The sequence below is a fragment of the Penicillium samsonianum genome, assembly GCF_028829775.1.
Source record: "Penicillium samsonianum strain IBT 33392 chromosome Unknown utg000005l_segment0_segment0, whole genome shotgun sequence".
Taxonomy (NCBI): Eukaryota; Fungi; Ascomycota; class Eurotiomycetes; order Eurotiales; family Aspergillaceae; genus Penicillium; species Penicillium samsonianum.
Genome location: NW_026643263.1, coordinates 2,559,086 through 2,579,958, shown reverse-complemented (window position 1 = coordinate 2,579,958; position 20,873 = coordinate 2,559,086). Strand labels below are relative to the sequence as shown.

General features: G+C 48.6%; 10 protein-coding genes across 10 annotated transcripts; 5 read left to right on the top strand and 5 right to left on the bottom strand.

Annotated features, from left to right (window-relative positions):
* Positions 1 to 1,945: 1,945 nt before the first annotated feature.
* Positions 1,946 to 2,747, bottom strand: N7471_009873 (cytochrome P450 CYP2 subfamily; the record flags this gene model as incomplete). The annotated part of the gene is made up of 2 exons (XM_057282592.1): positions 1,946 to 2,560; positions 2,586 to 2,747. The coding sequence occupies 2 exons, from the start codon at positions 2,745 to 2,747 to the stop codon at positions 1,946 to 1,948; spliced, it is 777 nt and encodes a 258-aa protein (XP_057133475.1).
* Positions 2,748 to 2,891: 144 nt separating this feature from the next.
* On the bottom strand, positions 2,892 to 3,988 carry N7471_009872 (uncharacterized protein; the record flags this gene model as incomplete). Its single annotated transcript, XM_057282591.1, has 2 exons — positions 2,892 to 3,842; positions 3,917 to 3,988. The coding sequence occupies 2 exons, from the start codon at positions 3,986 to 3,988 to the stop codon at positions 2,892 to 2,894; spliced, it is 1,023 nt and encodes a 340-aa protein (XP_057133474.1).
* Positions 3,989 to 5,002: 1,014 nt separating this feature from the next.
* N7471_009871 (uncharacterized protein) lies at positions 5,003 to 6,108 on the bottom strand (the record flags this gene model as incomplete). Its single annotated transcript, XM_057282590.1, has 3 exons — positions 5,003 to 5,044; positions 5,679 to 5,964; positions 6,095 to 6,108. 3 exons carry the CDS (start codon positions 6,106 to 6,108, stop codon positions 5,003 to 5,005), a joined length of 342 nt encoding a protein of 113 aa, XP_057133473.1.
* A 1,967-nt stretch (positions 6,109 to 8,075) lies between these two features.
* On the top strand, positions 8,076 to 10,341 carry N7471_009870 (uncharacterized protein; the record flags this gene model as incomplete). The annotated part of the gene is made up of 8 exons (XM_057282589.1): positions 8,076 to 8,497; positions 8,564 to 8,600; positions 8,662 to 8,839; positions 8,899 to 9,010; positions 9,069 to 9,356; positions 9,423 to 9,906; positions 9,968 to 10,034; positions 10,097 to 10,341. The coding sequence occupies 8 exons, from the start codon at positions 8,076 to 8,078 to the stop codon at positions 10,339 to 10,341; spliced, it is 1,833 nt and encodes a 610-aa protein (XP_057133472.1).
* A 1,174-nt stretch (positions 10,342 to 11,515) lies between these two features.
* N7471_009869 (putative zinc metallopeptidase) lies at positions 11,516 to 12,843 on the top strand (the record flags this gene model as incomplete). Its single annotated transcript, XM_057282588.1, has 2 exons — positions 11,516 to 11,528; positions 11,582 to 12,843. The coding sequence occupies 2 exons, from the start codon at positions 11,516 to 11,518 to the stop codon at positions 12,841 to 12,843; spliced, it is 1,275 nt and encodes a 424-aa protein (XP_057133471.1).
* Positions 12,844 to 13,019: 176 nt separating this feature from the next.
* N7471_009868 (NAD(P)-dependent alcohol dehydrogenase) lies at positions 13,020 to 14,039 on the top strand (the record flags this gene model as incomplete). The annotated part of the gene is made up of 1 exon (XM_057282587.1): positions 13,020 to 14,039. One exon carries the CDS (start codon positions 13,020 to 13,022, stop codon positions 14,037 to 14,039), a length of 1,020 nt encoding a protein of 339 aa, XP_057133470.1.
* A 265-nt stretch (positions 14,040 to 14,304) lies between these two features.
* Positions 14,305 to 15,616, top strand: N7471_009867 (uncharacterized protein; the record flags this gene model as incomplete). Its single annotated transcript, XM_057282586.1, has 2 exons — positions 14,305 to 14,378; positions 14,452 to 15,616. 2 exons carry the CDS (start codon positions 14,305 to 14,307, stop codon positions 15,614 to 15,616), a joined length of 1,239 nt encoding a protein of 412 aa, XP_057133469.1.
* A 396-nt stretch (positions 15,617 to 16,012) lies between these two features.
* Positions 16,013 to 18,223, bottom strand: N7471_009866 (DUF726 domain protein; the record flags this gene model as incomplete). The annotated part of the gene is made up of 1 exon (XM_057282585.1): positions 16,013 to 18,223. The coding sequence occupies one exon, from the start codon at positions 18,221 to 18,223 to the stop codon at positions 16,013 to 16,015; it is 2,211 nt and encodes a 736-aa protein (XP_057133468.1).
* A 235-nt stretch (positions 18,224 to 18,458) lies between these two features.
* On the bottom strand, positions 18,459 to 19,034 carry N7471_009865 (uncharacterized protein; the record flags this gene model as incomplete). Its single annotated transcript, XM_057282584.1, has 1 exon — positions 18,459 to 19,034. One exon carries the CDS (start codon positions 19,032 to 19,034, stop codon positions 18,459 to 18,461), a length of 576 nt encoding a protein of 191 aa, XP_057133467.1.
* A 300-nt stretch (positions 19,035 to 19,334) lies between these two features.
* On the top strand, positions 19,335 to 20,510 carry sec17 (alpha-soluble NSF attachment protein SEC17; the record flags this gene model as incomplete). The annotated part of the gene is made up of 5 exons (XM_057282583.1): positions 19,335 to 19,367; positions 19,453 to 19,576; positions 19,654 to 19,960; positions 20,035 to 20,209; positions 20,271 to 20,510. The coding sequence occupies 5 exons, from the start codon at positions 19,335 to 19,337 to the stop codon at positions 20,508 to 20,510; spliced, it is 879 nt and encodes a 292-aa protein (XP_057133466.1).
* Positions 20,511 to 20,873: the final 363 nt, after the last annotated feature.

Here is a 20,873-nt window from a genome sequence, read left to right as displayed (position 1 = left end):
TCAGCCTCAGCCACCAATTTCGCTATCTCGGATTGATGATTCGCTACACCAGCCACTGATGTCTTCTTTCTCGGAAACTGCTTCCTCGCAATTTCTCCCTGTCGCTGCGCCGCCGGCCCTCAAGCCAAGGGTCCCTATTCGATCACGACCTCGTTTTCCATCTCTTTCTAGGTCTTTCAATTAACGTCGCTTGACGCGCGCGCCAGGCTACCATTTCTTCAATACATTCTCTCCCTACCTCCCAGGCACCAGGAAGCCACATTGTTTATAGCAGGGGGCCTGAGCCTCCGATTGCGCGCGACAACCTCAAAAAGACAGATTGTTCTTTTTTTTGTCGTGCTCTGTTTCATCACACGCCGGACTCTTTATTCATGGATCCCTATGATATGTTCAACGTGTCAACATGTACTCCGTACCCCTCGAGACATCCATTCATTCTTCCCATACTAACCGCCGACCAATTTATGGCCTGAGCTAACCCTACTGCAGCGCCAATATCAATTGTATTATTGCGGCCTCTTTCAACAGCCCAGCCGGGCTAGCTCAATCGGTAGAGCGTAAGACTCTTAATCTTAAGGCTGCGGGTTCGACCCCCGCGTTCGGCTATTCCTAAAAACCAAACCTGAGATTTCTTTTTTTTTGCTGATGAAAAATTCTGCTTGAGCCTCCTCAGCTCATACTCGAAGCTGACTGGCTGTTGTAGCCATTGAGATCCACTAGTGGGTCGGGCCGATACTTGGGAACTGCCTGACAGGCAAATCAGCGGAAGATTATGTTTTGCCTGCATGATGAATCCATATCCTACGCATGGACAAACAAATTGTACTTCGTAATTTACACGCATTCATGCAGTATGCAAATTCTTCATCATGTATAACTAACAGGGTAAAATCCTGGCCATTTGTGGCTTAAATAGGCCCGAGCGCAAGGCAGAGAACGCCTTGTGAAGATAGGGACGTGACAAGGTTTGTCATTCAGCTGGACATGGATCATTGGAGACTATACTCCGTAGTGTATGTAGGCATGGAATACACGTTTCAAGGAAGTAAACACGCCATATTTCCTACTGTTCGATGTGGGACTCTATATTGACAATTTGGAAAAAAAATACTCAAGGTTACTAATATATATTGCTCGGCTGAATGTTAAATACAGTGGCTGCACCATCGGGCAAGTTTTATCTCGCTATCCTGGACTTGCTTACATATGATTCCTAATCCTAATCCATCCAGGCAGAATCTGTCCACTGTCTATTCGATTTCGGGAGATCTAGGGGAATGGTAGAGGCCTACTCCATGTATGTTAACCCATTTACTATCCCAGCATGGCAGCCTACAACGTAGTGCAATCACAGGATGAGAGTGAAATGTACCGACAATATTTGCCACCTAGGCTGATCGCAACAGTGTGATGGCTTATTTCAAGGTTTGCTACCCCTCGTCTGCCTTGAGTATCGCTTTGTACTCGGTAGCAGTTACCATTATTCGAAGTGATCAACATTTTGAATCTTCCAGGGCTTTTTTCCCCTTCACTTCCCCTCTTCCATCTACCATGGTAGCCTTGATCAAAAGCAATTACATAGTTGGTTTGTTGCCAATCATATCGCTACTATGAAAGGGGATATGATCTACTGTGTAAACGCCGGACCTGTGAACTGCCTCTTTGCCCATTATCGCGGTTTCTTGCAAAAGCAAACTGATCGCTTCCAGCTGGTCTTTCTAGTTCTGGGCAACCATAAATTTTATAAGGACAACTTTGCAGCGGGGCTGGAAAGGGCTAGGTAGCTCGAACAGGATATTCTGCTAGCAGGAATAATGCACGAAGACAATGAGTCAGGCATTGCTCGTAAGATCCCGGAATGCATATTACCGAATAGGTGCCGGTGTCCCCATTGAGGAGTTGACTTTGGGGAGAAGAATAATCCGTATTGTGTGATTTTGCATGGTTACAACTGCATCATCCCGTCCACATCCACTAGTATCCCTCGCAGTTCGTAGCCTCCATTCTGCTTAATTTCCCACTGGTCTTTTAGGATCCTGAGTCTATTTTCAGTCCTCAAAATAAAGCGTGCAGCAAACGGTTTGGGCATAGTAAATCCTGCGTCCGCGTACACCTTATCACTCAGATCAATGTCCATCCCCGCTCCATTCACAATCGGTGGTCGAATCTCATACACCCATAGAATAGCTGCAAGCGCAATATCTAGCAAATTCTCTGTAAGTCTTACACCCGGGGATTTCCTTCTCCTGGTGCTGAACGTAAGATGGTCGCGTTTGGTAGGATCGCCCATAGGGGCATAGTTAGTGGTCGTAGGCTTAGGGTAGGGTGGGCCAAGGAGAGATACGTAGCGTGTAGCCTCGAGGGATCGAGTACCAGGAGAGATTTCGTCGAATTCATATCTATTTGGTTTCGCCGAGAGACCATACACCAGCGCTGGGGCGGTTGTGGCATAGGGACAGTTAATTAACCCGTAAGAACACCACGTTAAGGCGACATGCTTGATCAGGAACCTCGCTCCGCGATGACGGCGACGAGGCCCTCCCAGGGAGGGCGTCGGGATCTGGAGATAGTTTTAGAGCGCAAACCGTCTGCAAATTGCCCCCAGAACCCAACCCAAAAATTGAAGTTTTGATAGGGTGACGGACCGGCAGGGATGACGAACCCATCGGGAGGTCATAGTAGCCTGATATGCAACTAATAGACTTTTTATACGACAAATTGATGTCCTCAACCATCTGATGAGCCATATTCCATATTCACGGGGCTTTTTCAGCGGGACATAGGATTGCACCAAAGGCTCGAGCAGAGACCCATGCATTGGTTCATTTAAGATCATCAAAGTCTAAAAGCTCTCCCCACCTTTAAGTGGTCTCAACAACCGATTTTGGTACTCAATGCGAGAATGGAACCTCGTTGTTCTCACCCATCCGGATCCCCTCTGCCGTAGCCTCGTCCAAATTCTCGACGGGAAGACCAAGCAATTCATTATCCAGACCCCGCCTGGACTCGTAATCCCCATCACCATTCGCGAAGAACATCCTACTGTACAGCATCTTGGTAAACACCTTCCAGTTGTGCACCTTCATGCCCTCTTGTCCTTCTTTGAACCGCTCCGCAACAGAGCCCTGCGTGATGGTCCAGTCCGCATCCGTGGTCTTGGTGACCCGCTTGACACTCTCAAACATCTCGCGCTGGGTCAATCGGAAGCTCGACACATACACGGAGCGGTTGCGAAACTGGGATAGGGTGGGGGACTGGTCGTTCTCATCCTCGGGGAGTTCCTTCAAACTCAGCAATTTCGCAATGGCCCGACCACACTGCGGCCAAGTGCTCGTGTTTATGGGCACATCGCCCCCATCGTAGAGGGTGAAGCTGCGCTTGGTGAAATCAAACCCCAATCGGTCCGGTCCACCACCCAAGCTAAACTCGTACCAGAAGTTGGAGACGAGGAACAAGTAGGCGCTGACGCCCAGACGCGTGATTTCGGCAATGATGCGGTCGCGGTTGGGGGTGAGAAGGCTATCGTCACAGAGAGCGTCGTTGGCGGCGTCGTGCCCGTACCAGTTCGGTTCGATATACGGCACCCCGGCCTTGGCGGCGGCACAGATAAGCTTAATGATGGTGTCGGGTGGAGCCATGATATTCATGGTGATCAGCAGGACTTGTTGACCACGCAGGACCTCCACGATAGCCGTGTCATCGTCGCTAGCGTAATCGACGCGAGCGACTTGGACGCCCTCGGGCATTTTGTTGGTGCTGCTGGGGCGGGTGATTGCGGTCACGATATGCTTGCCGTTTTTGAGAAGTTGATCGATGAGATGTCTTCCAACTGACCCGCCCGCCTAGAGTTTAGATTGTTAGCGATCCCAATGGCGATAGCAAGTGGATTGAGCGCGGAGTGAAGTGGTCGACGTACCCCGACAATCGCGACATTTTCGATGCGGTTAGTGAAGCCCTCGGGCTGATCCTTGGCGTATCCGACGGCCATCGTTCGTGTTTGTATATTCACGGTCTGAAAATGAGATTTGATCTAGATATCGAACAGATTCCGCGTGCGGAGTGGCCTTACGGTAAAGAAGCGATCTGGTCGAGGCACACTCCGGTGCAAGGGCATGCGTAAAGGAACCGGAGTTAGGGCACGGAGACGGGTTATCTCCATTCGCCAGGATTCTCTTTCAATCTCCTAAAACGAACCGGACGAACTCGTTCAGCTGTAGCCAGAATAAACCCCGTCTTATTTCCGACTCGTCTTTCGGGGCCCGACTGGGAAATCAATCCCGGTATGCCCAGCCCGAGGATCGTCCACGAACCCTACAAATCATCGGTAGCAATTCCTCAAGGGTACGATGCTGAAATATACCCCGGCCATGGACAAACCCGTTGGACTGCGAACACGATCAACAACTAAACGGCATGTCGGAATCAGCCTTTCATCTAGACAAACTAAGCCGCACCATCACCGGGAATGCCAGGATCGTGAGCCAATATTTGACAACCCAACACTTACCACAGCCATCATTCAACAGTGATGGTCCCAGTATCATTCTACCGAAGGCGAGAAGCTCTAAGTATACATACTCAGACTCACGGCTGTTGTAAAAAAGGGTAGGGGGTAGTAAGAAGTCGTATGGGACATGCCTATTTGCTCCCAGATTATCTAGTAGGTGCTACAGGTAATTCTTTCTCTCTCTAGTGAACTGAAATATTTTCCAGACTGATTATTGGTGCAGTTGTATTCTATGAACCGCTGGATGGTATGGTTTGGAATAGCATCCACGGCCATATAGGAAGGCTAACAGCAATAGTGCAGGTGGCACTTTCAGATGTTGGATAGAAGATTGTAGGATGATAGAATAAGGTGTCAAATGTAAGATGCAAGTAGAAGATAGAAGAAAATGGAAGAAGTTCAGGTATGAGGTCTCCCGAAAAGGGAAAGTGCGAAAAGACCGGAAAGTACGAACTACCATTATACTTAACTCTTCTCGTGATGCTTCATTTTCATTCATTTTTCTGCTCTCAAATGACCAAGGTAGAAGACCATAAACTGTCCAAAATGTTACAACAAGTAGTCGAATCTTTCGCCGACGAGGTGGTGAAACAGAAGTACGAATAGAATCCCTTCTACTCGAGCAACTCGCTGACAAGACTGCTATGGAGTGCACCCTCCATCTCTCACTTCTCACTTCTCACTTCTCACTTCTCACTTCTCACTTCTCACTTCTCACTTCTCACTTCTCACTTCTCACTTCTCACTTCTCACTTCTCACTTCTCACTTCTCACTTCTCACTTCTCACTTCTCACTTCTCACTTCTCACTTCTCACTTCTCACTTCTCACTTCTCACTTCTCACTTCTCACTTCTCACTTCTCACTTCTCACTTCTCACTTCTCACTTCTCACTTCTCACTTCTCACTTCTCACTTCTCACTTCTCACTTCTCACTTCTCGCTCTTCCCTTCCATCCTCTGCAACCTCCCCCTGCCTCAGTTTCAATTGATGGTGTTGTTGTCCTGGCCATTTGGGCGTGCTTGTCGACTCTGGCTGAGTTTCTCGTTTCACAGCATCATTAATCGTCATTGGCTAATACCCATCGTCTTCCACACCTAATACTGCAGGATGGCTGCTAGATAACGCACCCGACCCAACCTGCACTCGTCCTGCCAGATAGGAAACCAAACCATAGCCTCAACATCACCTTGTCCAGCTACGCAGCGCCAGTTCCGGAAGCCAATAGCATCCCTGAAGACTTCCAGGACGTTGCAGCGAACAATGGCGTCTTCTTCGATGGGAATGACCGCATCGACGAGCCGAGCTCGACAGTCTGTTGTACCTGCGCGAGCGAGCGGCGCAGCGTACAGAAATAAAGCATTGGATGCTCGATGAAGCTGCTCACGTTGCCAACATGAATGTTGAACTCCAGAATGGATTTCGAAATAACGCTCTACATCGTATGCGAAAAGACATCTGAAAAGATATCTGAAGAGTATCCTTTAAAGGTCACCAAAAACTGCTGATTGCGGACTCCATCCCATTGAATGCTTGGTTTATGGAGACTGTGCTGCGCGCAGCATTAGTAAATGCTCGGGCCATTCACTCAAAGCCAAGCATTCCAGAGCGAGAAGTATTGAAGAAGAAATATAATGACCCAGCCAGCGACCTCCAGGTTCTTATCATCACCTATGACCTAGGATGGCTCGGCCTCAATCTTCATGAGGCCTGCAACTGCGTTATCCTGACCGCACCGGGAATCAACTGGAGACAGGGAAACAATGCGCTTTGTTGCAGCGAACATGATCCCTGTACCTAAGGTCATGATATTCGCTGAGAAGATGGCAAATTTGTTGCCCTCGTGATGGACTACATGCCCGGCAAGCGACTTGATAAAGCATGGGATACTTTGGACTCCAGTCAGAAGCCACCCATTGCCGATGAACTACACTCCTACATGAACCAACTTCGCGAACCGAAAGGTGATTATATTGGGGCTGTTGGTCGCGGCAAAGCTATCGTGAGAAATATTTCGTCACTAGTTAGCTAACGTGTAGATATCACCTGGGCACCTGCATCTATCCCAGTCGAATCGGACTCGACTCCTTGGGTCCTAGGGCATATTCAAGGGTGAATGACTTCGGCGGTGTCGGAGAGTTTGATTAGTATCCTGGGGAGCAGGCTGAATCAGCGCCCTCCTGGTGAGATTTTGCAGGGTGAAAGGGCCCCTCGATGGAGATTTGGTTGTCTGTAGTAGATGTATAGATTCAAATCTAGGGCCGTTTTGAGGCCCGCACGTGGATGAAACAGGAATATGGGACACTACCATTTTAAAACCACCTACCGTAGGTAGGTAGTACCCTACCGTCCTCGTCCAAAACCTTGGAACCTTGAAAGGGAACAGCTGTTTGTCCCACGGTTCATGGGTGAGCTACGCGAAGCCTATTCAAACCTATTGCACGAGCGTCTCTTCTTTATGCTGTTGATCATATTCCTACTCTGCAAAGTATACCTCGACTATAATGTTACCAACAGACACGGATCAGTGGGCACGACTAGTGGTATTCTTTTATACGAAAAATTCTTGTCTCATGGGTTGTATAGCCCACAGCTCCGGTTGTTTCTTCCCAACGCTCCGTGTGCAATTATTTCAGAGCCGCACGCCGCAAGGTTAAATACATTGCTCCTTCTAGAAGATATCGATGTCAATCTTAGGTGGTAAAACGACAGTCGAAAGCTACTCATTGTGAGGCCGGGAACCTCGTGATTTATAACCCGCATCGGCCTCTGCAATGTCAATAATCAGGGTGAGACTATATTGGAGCAATATTTGGAACCAGTTGCCAGAAAGGGGCACATAGAACATAGTATAGTTATATCATATGAAGCATGTTGTTCCCTACTCCGTAGAAAACTCAGCTTCGGCTATGGAGTTATTCCCCAATTTCCACAAAGTTGAAACATAATGCCGCACCAGGTAACATCTCACACCAAATTGGCATCGCCGTAGGAACATCGTGCTTTGATGACTGTGGGGCGTAGTTTGCTTAGTGCCTTGTTCTGAGTTTGTGCTGTAGATTCTTGTGGGGGCCGTAAAGAGGGTCTCTGCCCTACAGCTAATATTAGATAGTCTCTTAGATCAACGACAATAGTCACTCGGAACGTAAGTTACAAAGTAGAGCAGGAAGCTCATGGCTCATGAAACATCAACGCTTGAGAAAAGGTACCTAGGTATGCAATACTTAAATAAGGTCCACACCACGTGGAAGATCCGGGCAAACTGATTGGAGGAGCATTGAGCCCCACGCTCATACCATAGCAAGATATTGAACGTGAATATATTCACCAATTTCCTTTTTGGGAAGTAAGGCAAAGCATTCCCGGGTGCGGCAAAAACTATGAGATTGTCTTTCAAATTGGCAATTGTCACCTGGGCGTTGGAAATCGTTCATCCACTGGGACCATATTTGGTCTATTTTTGTCGGAAACAGAGTCAAATATAGGGGTATCTTTTGTATAAAAGGATCAAAGGCCTTCACACCATTATATTGTGTACTTCTTTTTGACAGCCTAAAGTTGAATTCAAAATGCGTCCTGTCTTTCTCGGAACGTCCCTTTCGCTCCTTTACGCAGTCAGCGTATCTGCTGTCCCTCACTCTAGCAGTGTCAGGACTTCTCCTTCAGAACCCTCTGCAACTCCTGTCTTTAAGGTAAAGAACCTGGCCGTATCGGCAGACGCTGCCGCATCACCTTGGAAGGATGCCCAGTGCACTACCGACATCACCGACGCGACACTGGATCCCACTGCTCGTTGGAATGCAGCCAAAGCCGACGATGCCTTGGATGAAGCCCTGAATGCCTGGTCTACCTCTGGTGCTGCCAGTGGCTTGGGATTCCCTGAGTTCATTAGCAACTACTTCACTGGTCCTGACAACTGGAACTGTGGAGATATCGGCAATACTCCTTGCTCCACGGTGCTGACCTGTAACCAGGCCGACTATCCCGCTGGGTGAGTAGGACACAGGATCTTTTCAATATACAATACACAGAAGGGAAGGCTAACATGGGCATGCAGTTACCTGATTATGAATTCTTTCTCCTCGATCCACCAGGTATATCATCCTTTCCCTGAATTTCACGGGCAGTAAACTAACTAAGAATACCTTCTGCCAGCTTCATCAACAAACTTATGACGCTCTCGGAGATGCCCTTAATGCAATGCAAAATGACATTGGTAGATTTGCGAGCATCTTTGCCCCTCAGGTCAAAGACGACTCTGAGATGATCAAGTTCATTATCGATGCCATAGTCTTGGTGGCTAGCGTTGGCAGCTCCTTTGCATGGAATATTGGTAAGTATATGTTCTGGCCGCAACCTGTTTTTGGCGCTAACGGGTTATCACAATTGTAGCATTCAAAGGCCTCGCTATGGCCTCATCCAAGTATTTCTCCATGGGCAAAGATGTAACCAACGCAGCGCTCATTTCCTTTTCCACCGCGATGGGTAAAGACTCATTGAAAGCGTCAGTTATATCTTCCTTCTTAGGTTTACCCTTAAACTAATGTACAACCTACAAACAGCGCTAAAGATGCATTGGGCACCCAGAATGGCATTTCCTCCTCTCTTGGTACTTACTTCTCGGCCTGGACTGGCATGGAGAGCGGATATATCACCTCACTCTTTGGTGGAGCGAGTGATGATACTTCAATTGACTCTCTAAAAACCTTGACTGCCAACGGATCCATGCTTCTACTTTCGCCCAAAGTGGATTTGAGTGGGATGACTGCCCAGGCGCAAAAGATCCTTTACGGACAGTTAATTCCAGCGGCTTGGGCCCAAGCCCCTGACACCCTCTATCCCCGGATCCTGTAAGTGATACCCTTATTTTACAAATGACGAACGGAAGTTACTAACCAGTTACCCTTTGTCGGCAGGCGGAAGGCTGGAGGTTGTTCTACGTCAATTGACAAACAGATTCTCAATCTCATGGATAAAGGCACTCTAGTCGGCGGGTATGTCTGCTACAATAACGATGCTTTCTATGTCATCAGTGTCTCTACCGCTCAAGCCATCGAGCCTTTCAAGGCCCTCCCTGGAGGAAACCATCAAACACTAAATGGCCAGGACTGGGGCGGTGTCATTCTGGAAGATATCGTCCAGAGCTCGTACCAGGCATACCAGCTGAATGGCAACACAAATGGCTATGAAATGCCTGCCTTGTCAAAGATTATTGATGGATCAGGCACAGAGGGTGATTTGGTTTTCCAGAATGGAATCCGCACCCCGGGATTCTTCAACCTGCCAATCTGCGATAACATCGGTCAAGCAGTCGTCGCTATCCAGTCGAAAGAGACACCAAGTGGAAAATACTGGCCCTGCGATGCACCGGCAGGATACAACGCTGCTGGAACTAATGTGGTGCGTGACAAAATCAAAGCATCTGGTGTGAGGATTCTTTTGCTAACATGAAATCATGAAGCACGTCAACAACGGATGCATCAATGTGGATGGAGAGAACATTTGCAAGTCTCAAACCAAGTACACCAGTATGTTTCCATGATTTTCAATATCTCCTTCTGTGTGGATCGGTATCTTACCATAAAAACAGACATTGCAGACCAAAGTACTGGCGACATTACCGCGACCATCTACGCGCAGTTCGATGGAGACGACAAGACCGACTACAAAGTTACTCCTGGCTGCAAGCTGGAAGCTTCCTGGCCCCGCGCCTATGGTGACGTCTACTTTGGAGACAATAACTGCCTGTATGATTCGACTGGTACGAATATCAACGGTCAGTGTTGCACTGAGAAGACCACGGACTCGGTTCTCAACCCGTACTATGGATATTAGGTGCGAGTGTGTTGGTGTGGCAGTATATGACACCGAAGGCGTCATTTACTGAGGGGGTGTATGAGTAACTATTCAGTTGTGGATAGGAGAAGTTGACGTGTTCTCATTACGAGGGTCAGAGAAAGCTCTCTCACTCGGCTTGTTGGATCAGCTGGATCATGGCTACTTTGTTCTTTGTTCTAATTTAGAGGAGTGAATTGATTGTTCTTGTTCCAGAGAAAGTACGAGATACCGTATGTAACATGAGGTCAATCAATTAGAAATCAACTAGGCTTTTTGATAGACAGAATACCTTGAGCAGCTGAGCTATCTTTATATTGGTCTACCTACTTAGCTAGTTGTGCATTCTTCCCGAGCTCGCCTGCTTGATTGTCACTAATCCCCCCGTAGATTACTACTAGATGTGTTATGAAACGTAGGATGTTCTTTGCAGATTGGCCACTATATCTCAGATCTATGGCGCAAACGGTGATTCGGGAGCCAAATACCATGCACACATTGACCCTTCTCGCCCAAATAGGGCCTAATCCCGTGAAGCCTGCGCAAAAATGAAAAACTAATAAACTAAAAAGAGCAAAAAAAGAAATCTCAGGTTTGGTTTTTAGGAATAGCCGAACGCGGGGGTCGAACCCGCAGCCTTAAGATTAAGAGTCTTACGCTCTACCGATTGAGCTAGCCCGGCTGGGCTGTTGAGGACGATCAGGAGAGGTGGCTTTTTATACCAAGGGCGATAATACCATTTAAGCTATCAGTAGTTAAGATAAGCCGATTTATTGCATTTTTGGTTGATATATTTGCTATTTTCTGTTTCAGTATTACATAGAGACAAATCAAAATATTTTGAACTGTTTGCTACCTCAATATTGAGGTCGAATTCTCTGGCAGAACGTACTCCATAGTTGATAATAAAGACTATCTGCACTCTGCCAGAAATAGAGCAGAAACCGGCATTGACCGGCATTGATCGGCAATTGGCGAGCAGGGCCATGCGGAGTTCCAATTGCGGGGAAATGATTCGAGGGGTTTGCCGACGATGTGGGTTTACCGTCTATTGGAAGTTGATAACGGGGTTTATTGTCTAATCTGCTCGGATATATAAACCCCAGATGGATGAAGGAATGGCTGGACATTTATTTTTCTAACGCAACCAGAATACAGTCATACTACCTCCAACATGCAACTACAAGGTACAACCACCTAGACTAGATCAATTGTAAAGTATAAATCCTCACCTATACAGGAAACCAAAACAATGACCTGGGCGACGTCATCAATCGCTACCGGCCAGATCTAAAGCCGTTCGAAGATGTCTATCGTCACCTACATACCAATCCCGAATTATCAGGCCAAGAAGAGCAAACAGCCAAGATAGCATCCGACCATCTAAAATCCGCCGGCTTCGAAGTCCACACAAAAATAGGCGGCCATGGCGTGGCAGCAGTCCTCCGAAACGGCACCGGCCCAACAATCCTGCTACGGGCGGATATGGACGCATTACCTGTGGAAGAACAAACCGGCCTACCATACGCAAGCACCCGCCACGTCAAAGACGAAACCGGAGTTAACAAGCCCGTAATGCACGCTTGTGGGCATGACTCGCACGTCGCAACGCTAATGGCCGCCGCGACGCTCCTGCAATGTGCGCGCGACCACTGGACCGGAACCTTGATTTGCATTTTCCAGCCCGCCGAGGAAAAACTCGACGGGGCACAGGCAATGCTGGATGACGGGCTATACGGCAAGATCCCAAAGCCGGACCTTGTGCTCGCGCAGCATGTAACGCGCATGCGCGCGGGGACGGTCAATCTCCGGGCTGGCCCGCTGCTCACGGCTGCCGACTCCTTCGACGTGCGCGTCTTTGGTCGGGGAGGTCATGGGTCGGCGCCTCATACGACTATCGATCCGATCGTTCTCGGGGCAGCGATCGTTATGCGATTGCAGACTATCGTCTCGCGAGAGGTCACGCCTGGCAAGTTGGCTGTTGTTACCTGTGGTAGTATTCATGCTGGACAATCTTCGAATATCATCCCCCCGTATCTGGATCTGCAGCTGAATGTGCGGACTTATGATGCGGAAGTGCGCAAGCGTGTGTGCTCTTCTATTCATCGCATTATTGAGGCTGAATGTCTGGCTGCTGGGGTTGAACAGAAGCCTGAGATTAAGCTTACCTCTTCCACACCGTCGACGATTAATGATGGGAAGACTATTGATGCTCTCCGTGAGACTTTCCAGCCGTACTTTGGTGATCGGCTGGTTGATATGGAGCCTCCGACTGCTAGTGAGGACTTTTCTTTGCTGGCGACTGCTGTGGGCGCGCCTTATGTTATGTGGATGTTTGGTGGAACTGACCCTGAGACTTGGGATGATGCTGTTGCTAAGGGAACTGTTGATGAACTGCCCAGTAATCACTCGCCGTTCTATGCGCCGGTTATCCAGCCGACATTGTGTGCGGGTGTGGATGCGATGGCACTCGGAGCTTTGACTTTCTTGAAGAGAAAATGAGTATAGATATTATTAGTGTGCATAAATTTATTCATGTATTCAGAACATAATTTCAACCCTGACGCTACTATGTAAAGCGAGATAACGGGAGGTCCGGGTGAGGTCATCAATTGCCATCCGAAAAAAAGTGACAACACAACAGCATCACAAAACAACAAACATATATCCAACCCAAAATGGCATCTGCTCAACCCTCAGAAATGAAAGCCTGGCTCTACTCCAGCACAACCAACGGCCTAGAAAAGAACCTCAACTTCGACGCGTCGGCACGCGCACCACCAGCCGTCCACGGCAACAATGTCCTAGTTCAAGTCCTCTCAGCCTCCCTAAACCCAGCCGATTACAAAGTCCCCGAAATGGGCCTAGTAGCACGCAAACTCGTGATCGGCATGCCCGCCTCACCGGGAATGGACTTTTGCGGACGCGTGGTAGTCACCGGCGACGACGCGACCGAGTTTTCACCGGGCCAGCTCGTTTTCGGCTGCCTCAGCAAGCCCGGCCAATTCGGCTCGCTAGGCGAGTACCTAGTGGCGTCTGCTAATCTGCTTGCGCCCGTGCCAGAGGGCGTGGAGGTTGACCATGCGGCATCTCTCGGTATTGCGGGACAGACGGCGTACCAGTCCCTGGCTGGGTACGTCAAGGCCGGCGATAAGGTGTTTATTAACGGAGGCTCTGGAGGATGTGGAATTTTCGCGATTCAAATTGCTAAGGAGATGGGGTGTCATGTTACGACTACTTGTTCGACGAAGAATGTGGAGTTTTGTCGTGGGCTGGGCGCTGATGAGGTTATTGATTACTCGGTTGAGGAGGATTTGATTGCTACGCTGCGTGATCGTGGGGTTGTCTTTGATCATGTTGTTGATCATATTGGATACCCTGCGCCGATGTATCGCGAGTCGCATCACTTCTTGGCGGCTGGGAAAACGTTTGTGCAGGTTGGTGCGTCTGGCATGGGGACATTTGTTGATAGGTTGCTTTGGCCTAGTTTCTTGGGTGGTGGAAAGAGGAAGTATGTTGTCTTCTTCTTCAAGAATACTCGTGAGGATCTTGCGAAGATCGGGGAATGGGTGCAGAAGGGGGCTGTCAAAGTTCAGCTGGATACTGTCTACGAGTTTGAGGATACTGTTCAGGCATTTGAGAAGCTTCGCTCTGGCCGTGCTAGAGGAAAGATTATTGTGCATGTGGCGAAGGCATGAGTTGAGATCAAATACAAATATTCGCAGTTGTCAGTTGAAGTGGTCTTTTCAGGGTTTGACGAGACTACCTCCCCGTGCCGAATCGGGAAATCGTCACATCTCGGAGAGGCATAGTAGCAACCTTCGACGTAAACTTGACGATGTATCTAACTATGTGAGTAGAATAGAATGGTCTTCTGCCCTGATCTACTGTGCTCCTTTTCTTCCTCTTCATCGTTAACACTTTGCAATCATCAACACGTTCAACGGCTTTCATTTGTTCAATATGAGATTGCTATTATTCCCTTTTCTGGGTACATTTGGCAGGCTTCCCATAGAAATCCGCTTGATGATATGGGAGTACCTCTTCTCGACCCTCCGCACACAATCACTCTTGCTCACAGACAACCCCCCTATCCATTCTTTGCACCAGTCGATACCTCTATAATGAGGTTTCGTCCCATCTATTCAACAACTCCGTCCAGCATATCTCACTGAACCCAGAATATAACGAGGAAGAGTGGATGGTCATACGATTGGAATCCAGAGCCGTGGAAATCGAGTGGACTCTCAGGAACAGAGCGGACGCCGAAAGGCATTTCCAGAACTTCCCGCATTCAAAAACGACGATGAAAGTACATATCAGTTGCCCAGATCCAACAGATCCGGGTCAACTAGTGTTGCTTTGGCAAAAGCTCAATGCACTAGTCGATCTTCTGATTCCCACGACTGGGCCGACTATAGAGCTGGCCTTAAATGGTCCATGGCGATCAGCAGACCCACCAGCTCGATGGCGACTACACAGAGATATATTTTATGAGATTGGGGGTCTACAGGAGTCAATCCAATTTGGACCCAGATACCGTCCTGACTACGACATTGTCATCCTACCCTTCCTTCGTCTGAGACTATGGATGGAAGATCCCGCAACAAATGTACCCGCGATGTCAGATGATCAGTACGAAACCCTACACCGGGGCCTTATGGCTTTATTTGATCAAACAGGGATCGAGCTCAGACTAGAGAGGCTTCTCTCCATGACCCAAGACACAGCCGTCCGCCAAATTGAAAATGCACTCATCGATACCAATATATTCCTAGAAACCAGCCTGGACGAGTTACCGGGCACAACAGCCAACTTCCTTCGTCTTGAGCGATACAAAAACTGGTTTAAAGACGGAACAAGCTGGGAATCGCTATATGAGACACAACTCCGAGACCAATTATCTATCTCTCCCGCGGTTATCATGAACATAGATCCCTGGCTCCATCGATCGAATCAGAGATACATCGTTCTTATCCTACTACACCATGCCATGTATGCGTTCACGTCAAAAATACGTGATGGACTTGGGATTTATGACAAGTCAAGAATATATACGAGCTGGAACTCGGAATTGTGGTCGGATTTATTTCCAAATGGCGTCTCGGAGCTCAGTGATGTTCAACTCTGGCTTTCGAGGTTCTGGTCTGATAAGTTCCAGTTTAAAAAATTCCATGCCTATATGGATTGGTTAGGTCGACACCGGGCCGAGGAACTTGGAGTCGAGGAATCCATATGTTCATTTATACACCGTTTGAGCTTGTGGGGCCATTGAAGGTTTTCAAAGTTGGATTTATTGGTGCATACCGAAGGTAATAGTATGCGTGTGATCTTTTGGTTTAGCTCGAAGGATAGTCATTATTGGTGTAGCAATATCATATCTGCTAGGCTGACGGAATGATTCGTAGTATGGGTTGGTTTGGTATGTTGGAATTGGAATATTGGAATCTGCTTTATGTCTATCGTGTGAGGGAAACTAGCTAAAAATACCAACAACCAACAGATCATTGTTTCACTACGAATTCTTTATGCCTATAATTTAAACAGAAAATCAAGGGCTTAACCCATTCTTACTGCAATAGTTGACAAGTGACAACGATTTATGTGTTGTATTAAATGAGGTAGGTATATTCGAGAGATGTGCCTGAATGGCAGCATGATAAATCCTCAATTAGAGGGCAGAATGCTTCGAGGGATCTTCCTTCAAAGGCCCCGAATAATCATTGTTGTCCATATCAAGCATTTCAATCCGGTGGGTCGTCATGTTCTCCTGAGTCTGCGCCTCGACCTTCTTCTGTAACCGTGCATCTTCCCCAAAGCCATCCTGGCTGTTCAGGGTATCACGGGCAGCAGATGATTCCCGGTCTTTAACACCAGCTTCACGCTCATTCTCCAACCGCTCCTTCTCCTGTCGCTCGTCCTCGGTAGCGAGAGCAGCTTCTTCACGTTCAATCTCACTGGGATCAAGGTCCTGAAGCCCGGCAAGGGTAAGAATTCTGCCAAGCAGAAACTGGTACCGCAGGTGACCACTGATCATTTCGCTAACGTTGAGGTTCTCAACGCCTGGAACGCCTTCAACTGGCTGCAATCCAGCGACACCGAGTTGAAGACTGCTTGTTCGGTAGAGGAAAGCGAGTACGGAGTCATTCTCAGAGAACACGTTTACGACACGTCCGGTTACGACACTGCGAATCTTTTGCCAGTCCTCCGTGTCTGAAGGGGTGGGCGAGCCCATCAAAATGACCGATTCGACTAGGCCGTAAGCGTTTCTCCTTTCCAGACTTTGGAGGCAGGAGAAAATCAGCCGAGATCCCAGAGAATACCCCATCAAGGTCACGGGTCGTTCTCCTTGGGCTTTGTTGATCAGGGCATCCGCGAGAACCTCACCCGCTTTGTCAGCGCGGGCTTTGGCCACGCTGAACGGGTTGTCGACGACGCCAGCAACTTTCATGAGACCCAGAGGAAGCATCACCGCGCTCATGATCGTGGAGAAGACAGTACGAGCCAAGACCTCACGTCCGGCAACCGACCATGCTGCGCTAGTTACAAGAGCCGAGATCGCATTGCCCAAGTTCATCAAAGGCTCCATCTCCCAGCGAAGACCGAACACTTCAGAGTCGGCACCAATCACCCGCCATGGAACCACGAAGTTCGACTCCTCCTTGACCCAGCCGGTGACACCAATGGTAACTCGTAAACGATGATCTTGCTCAGCAGACTTCTTATCTGCAGATTCCTTATCTGCAGGCTCCTTACCTGCAGACTCCTTGTCTTTCACGTTCCGGCGGCGTTCTCCTCGGATCGGGATGAATGCAAAGTCGTCCACTTCACGGGCGTACTTCTCCATCATGCGACCAGTCATACGCCCGCCATAAGCGCCGAACAGACCACCGACAACAACGCTACTTCCGGCCAAAGTACCCAGAAGCCCAGCAGCGGCGGTAGCGCCAAGGCCCAATCCGCCCATGACAGTTCCCAGGCCCGCCGCTACCAATGGAGCTGCGAGTCCGCCAGTGAGGCCAATCAAAGCAGCTCCAGCCACAGATGCAATGCCGACTTTCCATTTCCTCATGTCATCTTTTTTCTTTGGTTGCTCTTTAGTATCTTGGTCTGCCGAGAGTGCTAAAGCTGTCTGCAGCAATCCGCGGGCGACACTGACTTCGTCTTGATTGAGCATGTTGATATCTATGTTCAGACTGGACGTGACGTTCAACATCAAGACTCTTGAGTAAGCACTGTAGTGCTCTAGACTGAGCATTAAAAGGAGAAGCGAGTGAAGAATAAGCAGTCTTGTTGCTTTAGGAAGTTGAGCCAAGGGTGTTTCCACGGGGTGGTATATTTCTTGTAATTTGGCCATTCTATCTTTATCCTCGTCCAGTGGAAGATCATCAGACTTGGCAGCGTTCTGTAGCTCTTCTTGGCCTTCCTTTTTTCCCAGATCGTCATCATCTTTATTGACAACCGCACCAACACGCAAAAGGACAGAGTCCCTCCAATCCTCGAAAGCGGAAAGCGCAGTGACCTTTGCTTGAGGGCTCAACGGCTTGCTATTAGAGCCATGCCGCGGACTTCCGTTGTTTCCTGAAGTCTCCTTGCCTTGTGGTCTTGGTGGCAAGGGTGGTGTGTCTTCATCACGGCCCGCCTCTGGAGATGGACGTGGGCTGGAGCGATTGGGAGAGTCATCCTTTGGATTTGTATGCTCATAAAGCTCCAAAATCCGAACCCGCATTGACTCAGCTACCTCAGCGACGAGGACAGTTAAGTCAGCGCGCTGCGACCGGTCCAAGATCGACGATAGATCTTGACCGCGATCGCTTTCCGAAGCATTAGATTGCTTGGATTCAAAGAATCCTCCATGTTTTTCTTTGAAATTTTTGAACATTGGCGCCGAATAAAGGTGAAAAAGGAGATGATAACTTTTGAAGAAGCAAACAGGCAGAAGCAGATGTTGTTGGAGAGGGGCGATGCTGTCATGGCCCCCGATAGTCACGGGTATCGGGGCCGCTTACTCCACCAATAGCCTGAGGCAGAAACACCTGGTATCACTCGGCTTTGCTTCATGCGGAATATGTATGTTTCCTGCGGATTACAATGCTGTAGAAAGTTGAGGGAATAACTCAATTGCCGATTTCAACGACGAAATATTTCCCCTTTGTCTTTGTCGCGGACCCGAGCGCATTCCCATCCCAAGTTGTTCCATCCGGACGATCGTTTTTCTCACCTGGGACACGCTGGATTTTTCCCCGTCGTCCCGACACCTTTTCCTTAGCCAGAGCCTCCCTCAGCCTTTCAATTCCAATCGTTTCCTCTTCCAAAGCAGCAGGACTTTCGTCACGAATTCTAGCTAGCGGCGCGACGCCGGTAGTATCAACAAGTTGGATCTCCTTCACAAAATGGATCTGGGACTCGAGTGTATCAAGCATGGACTGCTCTTCTTCTTGATTGGCAGGCTGGGGAAGAGCCGAGATGCGCAGCAGATGATGGAGTTGTTTCGGCGTGATTGATGGTGGCGGTTTTGAGGCTGGGTTCGGAAGCAGCGATCTGACAGACCAGTTCGGCGCGCCGAGTATAAACTCGATGTCTGTGCTATCGGAATTTTCGGAAGAGTAGAAGCGAGAGAAGGTCGTGTTGAGTCGAGAAGGACCTGGGCGCAGCGACTTGGATAGCCGAGCAGCAGTGCGAAGAGAGGTCATTGTAGAGAGTCTCTAGGGATGAGAACTTTTCCGTGGGCAAATATAGAGAACGTAATAGGGTGAGATAGAAGCAAGTCTAATCCGAGTACTATAGTGTAAAAATAGCCAAAGTCACTAAAGTCGTAGGTCAACACCGGGGAGCTTAGGCGGATACCGAAAAATAAATGACACCGCCTCCACGGGCCCGCCGATCGATGCTCTCATCGATAGCAACCCCGTTAGGCCACAACACTCCAACTTCACATCGAATATCTGCGGACTACTGCCTATCGCAGGGAAAAAAAGACATATACACTCAATATGACTCAAGATCCCCGTGTCCTGCTCCAAAAAGTATGCATGCTTCCCCACCTTGTTTGCACGAGCAATGACGATAGTCCGCATAGCTGACCAGACCTCGCTTGTTGCAATGAAATAGGCCGACAAAGCACTGTCCGGTGCCACTGGCGGCTTTAGTTGGTTTGGAGGAAGAGCAGAGAAGTATGAGAGTGCCGCAGATCTGTATACTCAGGCTGCAAATGCATTCCGAGTACAGAAAATGAGTGAGATACCCCGCGGCCTAGCCAGTCCGTTGACTCGCCATGGTTGAGCCAGATTACTGATGTGTGCTCTCAAATAGACAAAGAGGCTGGTCAGGCTTTCGAGAAAGCTGCCTCCATCCAAACCCAGAGCCTCAACGAGCCCGACGACGCTGCCAATAACCTCCAGGAAGCGTTCAAGGTCTACCGCAAGACAGACCCCGAGGATGCTGCTCGCGTGCTTTCCAGTGCCATCCAGCACTACGTACTACGAGGAAACCTGCGCCGTGCAGCAACGCAGCAGCAATACCTGGCTGAACTCTATGAGGTGGAGCTTGGAGATATGAAGAAGGCGCTGGAGGCGTACGAGAAGGCTGCCGACTGGTTCGAGGGTGATAACGCTGAAGCGTATGTATCCCATTATCTGTCTGGTATCTGTGAATTCGAGGAAACAACTCGGCTGACATATACTTCATATACAGCCTTGCAAACAAGTACTACCTCAAGGTGGCGGACCTGGCCGCCTTGGAAAGTGACTACTACAAGTCCATCACCAACTACGAACGTATTGGCCGGAGCTCTATTAACAACCACCTGATGAAGTGGTCTGTGAAGGATTATCTCCTGAAGGCAGGCATTTGTCACCTTGCCACAAAAGTACGTTGTTTCCATCTTATTCCTTTCAAAGGAAACAGAGTATTAATTACATATTATTCAGGATCTTGTTGAGACTAACCGTGCTTTGGAATCATACCGAGAGCTTGATCCTTCCTTTGGTTCGACAAGGGAGCACCAGCTACTCGTGGACCTCACCCAGGCTGTTGAGGGTGGTGACCAGGAGGGCTTCGCTGACAAACTCTTCCAGTTTGACCAGCTCAGCAAGCTGGACAAGTGGAAGACAACCCTCCTTCTGCGGATCAAGAATAACATTGAGGAAGCTGAGGAGGACTTCTCGTAAATGGCGATTGATTTCTTCGGTGATTCCCCGCGCGTGATGTCTAGAGAATATTGACTCTTAAGTTTTTGGCTTATTCCTTCGTTTGTTTATCTCGAAATTTTTCTGGTCTGGAAATGAAAACAGATCGATGCTACCATCCATTGGTTCTAGTGATGTATTTTGTCTGGCCTTGCTGGAGGAATATCAAATCCTTGAATCCTTCCTCGATTCTGGCCATTCAGATATCACTGTTAAATACGGAATGCAAGTGCAGAAGATTCGTAATTCATCATTTTAAGATGCCTCAGGTCTATATGTACTTTTTGGGGTGTATCATGCTCCCTTCAGAATCAGCAAACCCAGGGAGCTGCCCTCATCATGTAA